The sequence below is a fragment of the Pseudoliparis swirei genome, chromosome 12 (assembly GCF_029220125.1).
Source record: "Pseudoliparis swirei isolate HS2019 ecotype Mariana Trench chromosome 12, NWPU_hadal_v1, whole genome shotgun sequence".
Classification (NCBI taxonomy): domain Eukaryota; kingdom Metazoa; phylum Chordata; class Actinopteri; order Perciformes; family Liparidae; genus Pseudoliparis; species Pseudoliparis swirei.
In genome coordinates, this window is record NC_079399.1 from 2,882,793 (window position 1) to 2,895,646 (window position 12,854).

Below are 12,854 nucleotides of genomic sequence, written 5' to 3' on the forward strand. Positions count from 1 at the left end.
AAGATCTTTGATTGATTTGATCGATCCGATTGGCAGTTGAACGAGGAAACTTCAGTTCTGCTCATGAAATTTAATAACAGCTAACAACCATGCAAAGGGTCGGATCGGATGGTGTGTGAAGGAGTCGAGGGAGCAGTGAAGGAGTCGAGGGAACGGCGAAGGAGTCGAGGGAAAGGCGAAGGAGTCGAGGGAGCAGTGAAGGAGTCGAGGGAACAGAGAAGGAGTTGGAAAGGTGAAGGAGTCGAGGGAGCAGTGAAGGAGCCGGTTGAAGGAGTCGAGGGAACAGAGGAGTTGGAAAGGTGAAGGAGGCGGTTGAAGGAGTCGAGGGAACAGAGAAGGAGTTGGAAAGGTGAAGGAGTCGAGGGAGCAGTGAAGGAGCCGGTTGAAGGAGTCGAGGGAACAGAGAAGGAGTTGGAAAGGTGAAGGAGGCGAGGGAGCAGTGAAGGAGTCGAGGGAACGGCAAAGGAGTCGATGGAAAAGCGAAGGAGGCGAGGGAACGGAGAAGGCAAAGAAGTCGAGGGAAGGACGAAGGAGTCGAGGGAGCGGTAGAGGAGTCACGGTGGCATTCAAGTGTCTTGGTTACCGTGGAAACCCTTCGGCCCCGCGGAGTCCCCTTGACTAAAACAACTACAACTGATGATTGCAAAAGGAATCTGAAGCAGTGATGACGTCATTTAGACATTTTGTCTGAATCTGTTCGGCTCGTGTTGAACAGACGTTTTGTTTTTGGGCGTCTTATCAAAAAAACTCTCGACTCAGAACCGGACGTGCAAAACATGCCCACTCGTTTCCTGGTTTTAGGTTACCCTTTTTAGGGGAGGATTTTATTTTGAAAATCCAGCCTCAAAGGCCCCTAGACTGGCAAAACATGGATTGATGGATAATTGGATAAACTGATAGACTGATGGACGGATGGATGGATGGATAGACTGATGGACTGATGGACGGATGGATGGATGGATGTATCGATGGGTAACACTAAAACAGGGATGAGAAAGGGATGAGATGGATGACGGCTTGGAGCTGAAGCTAATGGTCCGACTGGAGGACCTAAATCACTTCCTCCCTCAGACCTGTCGGAGTGGACGAGTCCGACACTCATCGATACAGAACCACCACCGGGCAGAACCTCCTCACCGGGCCCTCTTACCACAGAACAGAACAAACCCCCAAAAGGAACCACCTAAATCTCCCTAAACGGCTGTTGTTGTAATCTTAAGAAACATCAAAGCCAGTTCCTTAGATTAAGGTCATTTTTCATGATGACGGGTTTTTAGCATCTCACTTGTTCTCCTTGTCAAAGAGTCAATGTGATAACATAAAATAATAAAATAACGTTATTTCACGACTCGCTGCAGATCCATGTCCGACCTGTAGTGGAACAAAGATGGCGGTGAGCCGTAGAGTCCGTGTCTACGAGCCTTTTGGGAAAGCTAAGAATGAAGAGTCGCCCACGTGTCCCCGTTAGCTCCACGCTAACAGGTTAGCTCGTGCTAATATTTTATTACTTTACGTTACTGTCGTGAAAAAGTATTATTGTAGAGGATGAGTAGCATCATCTAATCTTTAAAGTACTTGTGTGGTCCGACATCTGGCAGTTTCCATTTAATTTGATGAAATAAAATATAATAAAGCCGTTTTTTTCAATATATTGTATGTTTTTAATTTGTCAAAATGTATGCATGCATTTTATTCATTTCTGTGAAGAAAACTACTCGTACATTTTTATTTTTTTTAGGCTCATTATTATTTAAGATATTATTATTTATTTTTTACGCAGTTAAAACAACCAAAGAGCTAATAGAATAATGTCAACAATTATGCAATTTTCTCAAGTTTTATACAAACTTCCTGTTGTGTTCATTTGTTATTGTTAATAAATATATTATGAAATATCCTTAAAATATCACGTAGTCGGGGCTCTTCAGTCGACTCAATGATAGAAAAAGTTGAGAAACACCGAGCCAGATGTCAAACGTTTCTCCTATTTTGAGTTTTATTTTGAAAGGGTGCCCCCTGCTGCTCCGATCTGTCGCGCTCGTATTAACGCAAACTTTATGGCGTCGTGGAGAAAAAACGCCGGAGTGCGAGTAAAACTCAAGTTTCTTAAAAAGGTCTGTAACTTATTTTAACTCCTGTAAACATGAAGATGAGCGTGTGCAGCCTGTGTTCCTCTTTTTGAAGAGGAGGGGCTTCAATGGAGGACGGAGGACGGCGTGGAGCTCCAGACTACCGACACGTGGAGGAGTTCACCGTCCCGGGACTTAAAGGCAAACACAAAGAAAAAGTTTCTGGGAGTCACAGGAAGCTGCGTTGTGGAACCATCACGCCGGGGGTCAGTCACTGGGGTCCTGGCACTGGGAGCAGTGGCTCATGTCTTCAGAGTGCAGCTCCACCTGGATGGTGATGCTGTGGAAGCCGAACTTGGCGTGCAGCAGGTCGGTGGCGTCCCGCAGCACCAGCTGAGCGTCGGCGCCCTCCTCTGGCGGGAAGTGAGGGAGCAGAAAGAGACACAGCGTGAGTCGCTTTCTTTACGAGATATGGTCGCGCTACGACCTTTCTTTATTTTCCTCTTTTAGCAAGTGTCACCTTTTAGTGACTTGAAATCTCTATTTTGAATAGTTTCACCCTGAACTTTTCTCTTTAGGGTTGCATTGTGACCAAGTTACCAACGACAGCTCATTGAGCCATGATACTCAGATGCCTGAAGAATGCAGTCCTGTTATCTGTGAATGGAGCCTGGTTCTGCTCCAATGGTCCGTGCTGCTGCAGCGCCTCCTTGTGGCCGAGCACAGCAGGACCGGCAGTCGTTACACAGTCGGAGAGAATCGATCTGGCATTCAAGGAAGTGTTTGTTTACTCGTGTTTGTTCTATCGCTCGTCTCTTCTCTGCTAACGTCGCTCTGGGAGAAGATAGAAGTTTAAACTCTGAGGTGAAAACGATGTTCAGCTTCTAATTAGAGTAGAGTTACATTCACGTTACAACACAACGGCTTCTTTCACAACTTCCTCCATCTTTAGACCCTCGACTGCACAAGTTACATCACCTACTCTCCTCTGCTACATCCTAGTTTCTACAAAGAGACACAAATCAACGACAAAGAGACACACAATGACCACAAAGAGACACACAATGACTACAAAGAGACACACAATGACTACAAAGAGACACACAATGACCACAAAGAGACACACAAAGACTACAAAGAGACACACAAAGACTACAAGGAGACACACAATGACTACAAGGAGACACACAATGACTACAAAGAGACACACAAAGACTACAAGGAGACACACAATGACTACAAGGAGACACACAATGACTACAAAGAGACAAATCAACTACAAAGAGACACACAATGACTACAAAGAGACACACAATGACCACAAAGAGACACACAATGACTACAAAGAGACACACAAAGACTACAAGGAGACACACAATGACTACAAAGAGACACACAATGACTACAAAGAGACAAATCAACTACAAAGAGACACACAATGACTACAAAGAGACAAATCAACTACAAAGAGACACACAATGACTACAAAGAGACACACAATGACTACAAAGAGACAAATCAACTACAAAGAGACACACAATGACTACAAGGAGACACACAATGACTACAAAGAGACAAATCAACTACAAAGAGACACACAATGACTACAAAGAGACACACAATGACTACAAAGAGACAAATCAACTACAAAGAGACACACAATGACTACAAGGAGACACACAATGACTACAAAGAGACAAATCAACTACAAAGAGACACACAATGACTACAAAGAGACACACAATGACTACAAAGAGACAAATCAACTACAAAGAGACACACAATGACTACAAAGAGACAAATCAACTACAAAGAGACACACAATGACTACAAAGAGACACAATGACTACAAGAGACAAATCAACTACAAAGAGACACACAATGACTACAAAGAGACAAATCAACTACAAAGAGACACACAATGACTACAAAGAGACACACAATGACTACAAAGAGACACACAATGACTACAAAGAGACAAATCAACTACAAAGAGACACACAATGACTACAAAGAGACACACAATGACTACAAAGAGACACACAATGACTACAAGGAGACACACAATGACCACAAAGAGACACAAAACAACCACAAAGAGACACAAAACAACCACAAAGAGACACACAACAACCACAAAGAGACACAAAACAACCACAAAGAGACACAAAACAACCACAAAGAGACAACTATGAGACAAATAATGACCTAACGTTGACTAAAGAGACACAAAACAACCACAAAGAGACACAAAACAACCACAAAGAGACACACAACAACCACAAAGAGACACAAAACAACCACAAAGAGACTCAAAACAACCACAAAGAGACACAAAACAACCACAAAGAGACTCAAAACAACCACAAAGAGACAACTATGAGACAAATAATGACCAAACTTTGACTAAAGAGACACAAAACAACCACAAAGAGACTCAAAACAACCACAAAGAGACACAAAACAACCACAAAGAGACACAAAACAACCACAAAGAGACTCAAAACAACCACAAAGAGACACAAAACAACCACAAAGAGACTCAAAACAACCACAAAGAGACAACTATGAGACACAAAGCAGCTACTGGAAGAGGCGTCGCCACTAAGTGGGGAGGAGGCGTGGCCATGTTCCGTTACCTATGGCAACGTGGACGGACACCAGCACCTGGCCCAGGGTCAGAGCCCAGAGGTGCAGCGCGTGCATCGACTTCACGGCCTTCACCGAGAGCAGCACCTCCTTCACGGAGTTGAAGTCGACTCCTTTAGGAGCGCCTGGAAGACAACGCACATCAAACACCAGAGACCTCCTCACACCGCGCTCCAGGTGAGCAGCTTGTGTATATAAATACATGCACCCTCCATGAGGATCCTGAAGACGTCGCTGAGGATGGTGACGGTGGTGCAGAGGACGAAGACGGAGAACAGGAAGGTGCAGATGGGGTCCGCCACTTTGTACTCGGGCTGAGGGAGAAAGAGGTTTCAAAGAGCTGAGGCGTTTCCTCCCGTCAGCGGCCATTAAAGGGCCAGCGCGCAAAGAGAGGGAACATCGTGTTACGCCTTTCACAGTAAATACTTGGGATGACCGCGATGCTTTTTAAATTAATGCCTGTTTTTTTGGTCAAGAATGTGTATTTTACAGAGAATATTCAGGTAAAATACACTAAGTTACTTTTTTTTAACATTAATTTAACAGAAAAGCTCCTGCAACAATATTTCTAGGGTTTCATACGGTCAGGGAAAACCTGGAAAAGTCATGGAATATGTAAATAGTTATTTCTCGGCCTGGAAAAATCCTTTAAAAAATGTATTGAAGTTATTGAACTTTGTTATATTCATATGTTCATTTACGGTGAGTTTTAAATAATTAATATGCTTTTTAAAAGAAAGACGCTCAAAATATAAGTCGACATACATACGCTCTTTCATACTCGCCCATTTTCCACGCTGCAAGTGAACGCACCTTAACTGAAAATATTATATAAATGTTTATTCTTTAAATCTAAACTATTGTCTCATTAATTTGAGTCATTTAATGTTATTTATTGTATGCTTTGGAATTCTCTTTGTTAGTTTAAAAACGACATTTTTTCACTTTATTATGTTTACACAGAGATTTAAACAAAATTTAAGTCCTGGAAGTCCATTGGTCAGCATGTGTTTGACCCCTGTTCATTGTAGTGCCTGTATTTATGGTAAAGAACGTGTATTTTACAGCGAATATTCAGATGAAATACACAATAATTCCCGTTAATTTAACAGGAAAGCTCCGACAACACGTAACAAACTCGTCAATATTCGGTCACAACCAGGTTTGTTCCTGAAGGATCTCTATCTGACCCGAAAGAAGATGATGATGGCCGCCACCATGACGCCGACGCTCTGCAGCAGGTCTCCGACCACGTGGATGAAGGCGGCGCGGACGCTGGTGTTGCCGTGGCCGCCGAGGAGCGCGTGGGAGTGGCCGTGGGCGGCGGCGGGGCTGTGGCCGCCCTCGTCGATCTGGTGGTAGCCGCCGCCGTGGGCGTGGAAGGTGGTGGAGTGATGGAGGATGTAGGCCATGCTGCGCAAAGAAGGAGGGACTGCGATTATCGCTTTTGTTTAGAAAGATTAATATCATTTTATATAGACTTCTATACAACCAGAGGAGTCGCCCCCTGGTGGTCAGGAGAGAGAATGCAACTTTAACACATGAAGCATAGACTTCAATACAACCAGAGGAGTCGCCCCCTGGTGGTCAGGAGAGAGAATGCAACTTTAACACATGAAGCATAGACTTCTATACAACCAGAGGAGCCCCCTGGTGGTCAGTAGAGAGAATAAAGCTTTAACACATGCAGCATAGACTTCTATACAACCAGAGGAGTCGCCCCCTGGTGGTCAGTAGAGAGAATAAAGCTTTAACACATGAAGCATAGACTTCTATACAACCAGAGGAGTCGCCTCCTGGTGGTCAGTAGAGAGAATAAAGCTTTAACACATGAAGCATAGACTTCTATACAACCAGAGGAGTCGCCCCCTGGTGGTCAGGAGAGAGAATGCAGCTTTAACACATGAAGCATAGACTTCTATACAACCAGAGGAGTCGCCCCCTGGTGGTCAGTAGAGAGAATGCAGCTTTAACACATGAAGCATACACTTCTATACAACCAGAGGAGTCGCCCCATGTGGTGCAATGCTGTAATGACAGGTTCAATCAGACAGCAAAAGTAATACTTTCATCCGTCGGTTAATCACCATCGTGTGACGACGTTCGTCGAAACTTAGTGCCATTTATTTAAATTAAAAGCTTCAAGAAAGTCCAAAAAGCATCATTTATTAATCTCCACTTCACTCCAGCGACGCGAGGGCGACGGCCGTCACGCTGAGAACACATTACGCTCACACTATGTTGACGATGACGGCGCAGCCGGAGGTGATCAACATGACGTGGCCGTTGATCTCGTAGTCGTCGCGTACGATCCTGTCGATGGCCAAATAGACCAGAGCGCCCGTAACGATCCAGATGGAGATGACGGAGATGAAGGCCCCGAGGATCTCTGGAGAGGAGAGAGGAGATGGCAGCCATCTTAATTACTTTTATATCGCCAAACGGCTCTATCTGGGGATGCTTCATGTCCGCGGGGAGGACATGAAGTTAAATGATAAAGACGACATCCCTCAGAGGCGGAGCTTCAACTAAATGACTCTTGGCAGACACACAAGACATCTGTTCCTCTTCCCTTTGATCTTCCCTCCATGCATCCATCCAAACACTGGCGTCCGATCTCTGGTTCTGACCTGATCGGTGCCAACCGAAGTTCATGGTTTTGGTGGGCGGTCTGGAGGAGATCCACAGGGAGAACAGGCTCACCATCATGCTGGCAAAGTCCGTCAGGAGGTGGGCCGCATCGGTCATGATGGCCAGGCTGTGGGCCAGGTAGCCCCCTTCAGGGAACCAGGAAAAAACAGTTACCATCAGCTTTCAAAACAGGCGGCGACCTCCAGGGTCTGAAGAGTGCAGACGCTCCTGAACCTTCTCTCTCCTGACCACCAGGGGGCGACTCGTCTGGTTGTATAGAAGTATATGCTTCATGTGTTAAAGCTGCATTCTCTCTCCTGACCACCAGGGGGCGACTCCTCTGGTTGTATAGAAGTCTATGCTTCATGTGTTAAAGCTGCATTCTCTCTCCTGACCACCAGGAGGCGACTTGTCTGGTTGTATAGAAGTCTATGCTTCATGTGTTAAAGCTGCATTCTCTCTCCTGACCACCAGGAGGCGACTTGTCTGGTTGTATAGAAGTCTATGCTTCATGTGTTAAAGCTGCATTCTCTCTCCTGACCACCAGGAGGCGACTTGTCTGGTTGTATAGAAGTCTATGCTTCATGTGTTAAAGCTGCATTCTCTCTCCTGACCACCAGGGGGCGACTCCTCTGGTTGTATAGAAGTCTATGCTTCATGTGTTAAAGCTGCATTCTCTCCTGGCCACCAGGGGGCGACTCCTCTGGTTGTATAGAAGTCTATGCTTCATGTGTTAAAGCTGCATTCTCTCCTGGCCACCAGGGGGCGACTCCTCTGGTTGTATAGAAGTCTATGCTTCATGTGTTAAAGCTGCATTCTCTCCTGGCCACCAGGGGGCGACTCCTCTGGACACATTCAACATAACGACCTTCTGATCTGGAGTGTTTTACTAACCGTTAAACCTTCTTCTTGTCTATTCGAGACATTTAAAGTTTATAAAACGTGTAACTTAAAGCGGCGGCTAACCGTGTGATGCGCTAAGATCCTCTTTGATGCCTCAGGTATTAAAAAGAAGATTTGATATTTTATATCCTCATAAACATCTGGGCAACCAACCAAAGGGCGTGAGGCAGCATTTTATCGCCTATAATCTGAGCAATGAATACGTTTTATTTCTTTGAGACTTCCGCAGCGTTGCGGTGGATATAATCGTTCTTTTGTTAAAGATAACTGAGATCATTATTATAGTTTCTTATAGTTTATACATCTTCCGTCCTGAGCCGCTGTCTTTCCCCCCAGGAGGCTCTGAGCTTTGATCTTCGTACCTATGACCTCTCCAATCATGAAGACGAGGCAGACGGCCGACGCGATGTAGAGCTTCTTCCTGGCCAGCAGCCGGGCGGCGCCGCCATCCTCGCGCCCCGCGGCTTTGGCGCCGTGGCAGTGGGCACCGGCGGGCCGCTTCAGCTCGATGGCGCCGCCGGCCACGCCGCCGTTCTTCGAGGGGAAGTCGGGGTCTTGCTCTTTGGTCTCTGGGAAGGAGCTGCAGGGACGAAGGGAAGGTCTGTGTTTAGGGTCCTCGTGGCACTTTAACAAAATAAAAGCACAAAGACCACAGAAAGCGTTCCTAATGGAAGTGTGACTTAAGGTGGTTGCTTAAGGTAGTATTTCACGATCTTTTCTAAATCTAACTATTTCATGATCTTTTCTAAACCTAATTAGTATTTCACGATCTTTTCTGAAACTAAACTGGTATTTCACGATCTTTTCTAAACCTAAACTAGTATTTCATGATCTTTTCTAAACCTAACTAGTATTTCACAATCTTTACTAAACCTAAACTAGTATTTCACGATCTTTTCTAAACCTGACTAGTATTTCACAATCTTTTCTAAACCTAAACTAGTGTTTCACTGTCTTTTCTAAACCTAAACTAGTATTTCACGATCTTTCTAAACCTAACTAGTATTTTACAATCTTTTCTAAACCTAACTAATATTTCACGGTCTTTTCTCTACCTGACTAGTAATTCACGATCTTTTCTAAACCTAAACTAGTGTTTCACGATCTCTTCTAAACCTAAACTAGTATTTCACGATCTTTCTAAACCTAACTAGTATTTCACGATCTTTTCTAAGCCTAAACTAGTATTTCACGATCTTTCTAAACCTAACTAGTATTTCACAATCTTTTCTAAACCTAACTAGTATTTCACGATTTTTTCTAAACCTAAACTAGTATTTCACGATCTTTTCTAAACCTAACAAGTATTTCACAATCTTTTCTAAACCTAACTAGTATTTTACGATCTTTTTTAAACCTAAATTAATATTTCACGATCTTTTCTAAACCTAACTAGTATTTTACGATCTTTTTTAAACCTAAACTAGTATTTCACGATCTTTTCTAAACCTAACAAGTATTTCACAATCTTTTCTAAACCTAACTAGTATTTTACGATCTTTTTTAAACCTAAATTAGTATTTCACAATCTTTTCTAAACCGACTGTTACTACTTATTGATTATTCTCAATCAAACGGCGTCATTGAGGAATGTTTTATCTCACTTTCTGGTCACAGTGATTGTGTTCAAACTGGATTTTAATCGTGGCAGCAAAACACTGACTTCTCCATTTACTTCACACACACTCACACACACGCACACACACACAGACACACACTCAGACACACACACACACGTCCAGATTGATGCTCTCGCCTAGAGCTGCGATGATGTGGCTAAATGAGGTGGAAAAAAACTAATCTAGGCTCACTTGAGATAACCGAACAGACACACACTTTGTGTCACTCACTTCACGTGGGAGATTGCCAGTGTTTCATGATTAGCCTTTATCACACACACACACACACACACACTGAAAGGAATCAGCCAAGTGGAAGACTGATTCTGTTCAATTACCACTGAGACATGAGAGCGAGCACACACACACACACACACACACACACACACACACACATGCACACACACACATTCACACATAGTGCTCTAAAGCCATAAAGCAACGTGATGTTCAGATGTGAGCAGGATATTATTATGCAGATAAAAAAAATCTGAGACTAAATCGAGTCTTTGAAAGATTTGTATAATTAATTAATTAATTAATCAATTAATTATGAGTCTAAAACCTGCTCCTTTGTGCACTTCACCTGCGGTACATCTTATTCAACACGCCAGCTGAATGAAAATAAATCTCGATGAGCAACGCAAATGTAATAAAGAGCTTTTTTATGGTTATTGTTATTGCCTCACGACGCATATTTAATCTAAAATATCTGAACATAGATTTTCTGCACCCGGTTCAATCCAGATGGCCTCAAGTTGTTGGTCAACACCGTGCACACACACACACACACACACACACACACACACACACACACACACACTGGCTGCCCCAACATAGAGTTCCTCTATTGGTCAATGACCCTTCAGGTGATGAATATTCAGTCCAGAACCACCGGACATGTCGCAGCTGCAGGATCAGAGCTACTGCAACGCTTCACGCAGACATTATAATAATAATTAATAATAATCTTATTGTGATGTATTTTAGCCCTGTTGTAAAAAAACTACTAAAATTATAATGTTGGTCTTTAAAGGTTATCTATATGACTCACGTGTTAAATGTATAAATAAAGTTTACCAGAGCAACAAATCCAAGTCACCTGTTTAATAATTAACAATTTATCAAAAATAGTTTCCAATAAACTCTGTTGATTAATTTGAGAAACCGACTCGATTTAAGCTTCATATTCGACTCGACAACAATGGACTTTGCACAACATGATTTATTTCTCTTATTGGCTTATTATACGGACCGATGAAGCGTTAATGATCAATAATTAAACCCATAATAAACCCATCAGATACGGGTTGTTAACCCTTTATAAATAAAGGCCTCGTCAGATTATTAAGATAATTTAAAAAAACTATCATCTCTTGTAAATATTTTGGGCTTAAATGTAAACAAGGAGTGATGTCACTTCCTTAAAACCAGTTTGAATAAACAAATGGAAGAAACGCTGGAGATGACACACACATATACACACATACACACACATATACACACGTACACACACATCCAACACGGTGCAAATGGTGCATGAAATCCCAAATGTGATGACATATGCGCTTCTCTCTCTCTCTCTCTCTCTACCTCACTCGCCTCTTTCCGAACACTAATAAAAACATGATAGAAACTATTTTTTTTCTTGTCCTATTAAGATTTTAAGATTAAGAGGTTTAAACATATCCAAGAGCCTAACGCGATGATTTCTGCTGCGCGTGCAGGTCACATGACGAGCTGATCGGTCTGTAAAGTGAGAAACAGCTAAAAGGGTTTATTCACAGTCCGTGTTTGACTCTGTGGAGGATGGGAGAACCTAAATATGTAATAAGACTGATAAATATATTCATATAAATATATTCATATATTTCCAATATTATCATAAAAAAACACGCAGGTGTGTTTCTGAACAAACAAATATGTCATATTGCGATATATGAGTAAAAACCTACAACCAAAAATGAATTATTCGTTTTTTTAATGATGTAGCTTCTCAATGCAAACTTATAATTTCATGTGTATTACTAAAAACCTTTAAGATGTATATCTGACGTCTATAAGCTGATTCTATTTTTTTCTTTTCTTACAAGGAACATGTTTTTTCTCACACTCTTTTTTCCGTTTTAATCATTTATATTGATGAACATCTTATTTGATGGCATTATATGGCATCATTTATATTGATGAACATCTTATTTGATGGCATTATATGTTATATATATAAATATATATATTTTTTTTAAAGATCAATTTCTGTGTGAATACGTTCTCTCCCGGACGATAAACCGCTCAGGTGTGTAATATTTGCGCGTGCGTGGTGCATAAACACACATATTCCACTGTTCCGCGTGTCCACGCAGACTGCGCGTGCAGTGCGGTGCGCGTGCGGTGCGCGTGCAGCCCCTCGCCTCTCCCCTTAATGACACGATGAGTCTTCCGCGTTGCTCGGTGAACGGGCCGCGGGGCCATTTGTCACGCGCAGGCTGTCCAGAAACAAGCCGAGCATGGAAATGAATTTGTTCATTCACATTTAAAAAAAAACAGCTCCACGCGCACCACGGCGACCACGCGCGTGACACCGTTTACAACACATAGACACATATTCACTTTTCATTCCATGCAGAGAAACGCACCTGTTCGATATGTGACATTCATAAATAGTGTTATTTTTGACATTTAATGCCACATATACACGTAATTTATTGCAGCATTATTCTCCATGCATGCTGCAAACATAAATAACTCATAATATTGTATAAAAACCAACCTTTGTAGTTTGAGAGAATACATTTTTGCATTCTTCTCGTGCATCAGTTGAGATTTCTCCGAATTTGCAGCGTTATGATCCATTTAATCTGCCCGGTGTCCCGTCTGAGACTCAAATAAATGAATAAATATTGATTTTAAAGAAGAAGGAAAAAAATGTATAAGAGGATGCTGCAGGAGCGTCCGGCTCCGGGTCCCGGGTCTTCCTTCACTC

The 12,854-nt window shown here is 42.6% G+C and overlaps 1 protein-coding gene across 1 annotated transcript; it reads right to left on the reverse strand.

The window, feature by feature from the left end:
- Positions 1–2,336: 2,336 nt before the first annotated feature.
- Positions 2,337–12,724, reverse strand: slc30a2 (solute carrier family 30 member 2). The gene is made up of 8 exons (XM_056427534.1): positions 12,642–12,724; positions 8,615–8,832; positions 7,349–7,495; positions 6,954–7,107; positions 5,909–6,131; positions 4,927–5,032; positions 4,709–4,843; positions 2,337–2,482 (listed from the first exon to the last, which is right to left on the reverse strand). Exons 1-8 carry the CDS (start codon positions 12,722–12,724, stop codon positions 2,337–2,339), a joined length of 1,212 nt encoding a protein of 403 aa, XP_056283509.1.
- Between the last annotated feature and the right edge of the window lie 130 nt (positions 12,725–12,854).

What these genes read in the sequence shown, in the direction of transcription:
- slc30a2 (XM_056427534.1), bottom strand. Translation starts at nt 12,724, where the DNA reads ATGGATCATAACGCTGCAAATTCGGAGAAATCTCAACTGATGCACGAG. An exon ending in TATTCTCTCAAACTACAAAG is followed by an intron (nt 8,833 to 12,641) that starts GTTGGTTTTTAT and finishes TCGTCCCTGCAG; the next exon opens with CTCCTTCCCAGAGACCAAAG. An exon ending in CTTCAGGATCCTCATGGAGG is followed by an intron (nt 4,844 to 4,926) that starts GTGCATGTATTT and finishes GTTGTCTTCCAG; the next exon opens with GCGCTCCTAAAGGAGTCGAC.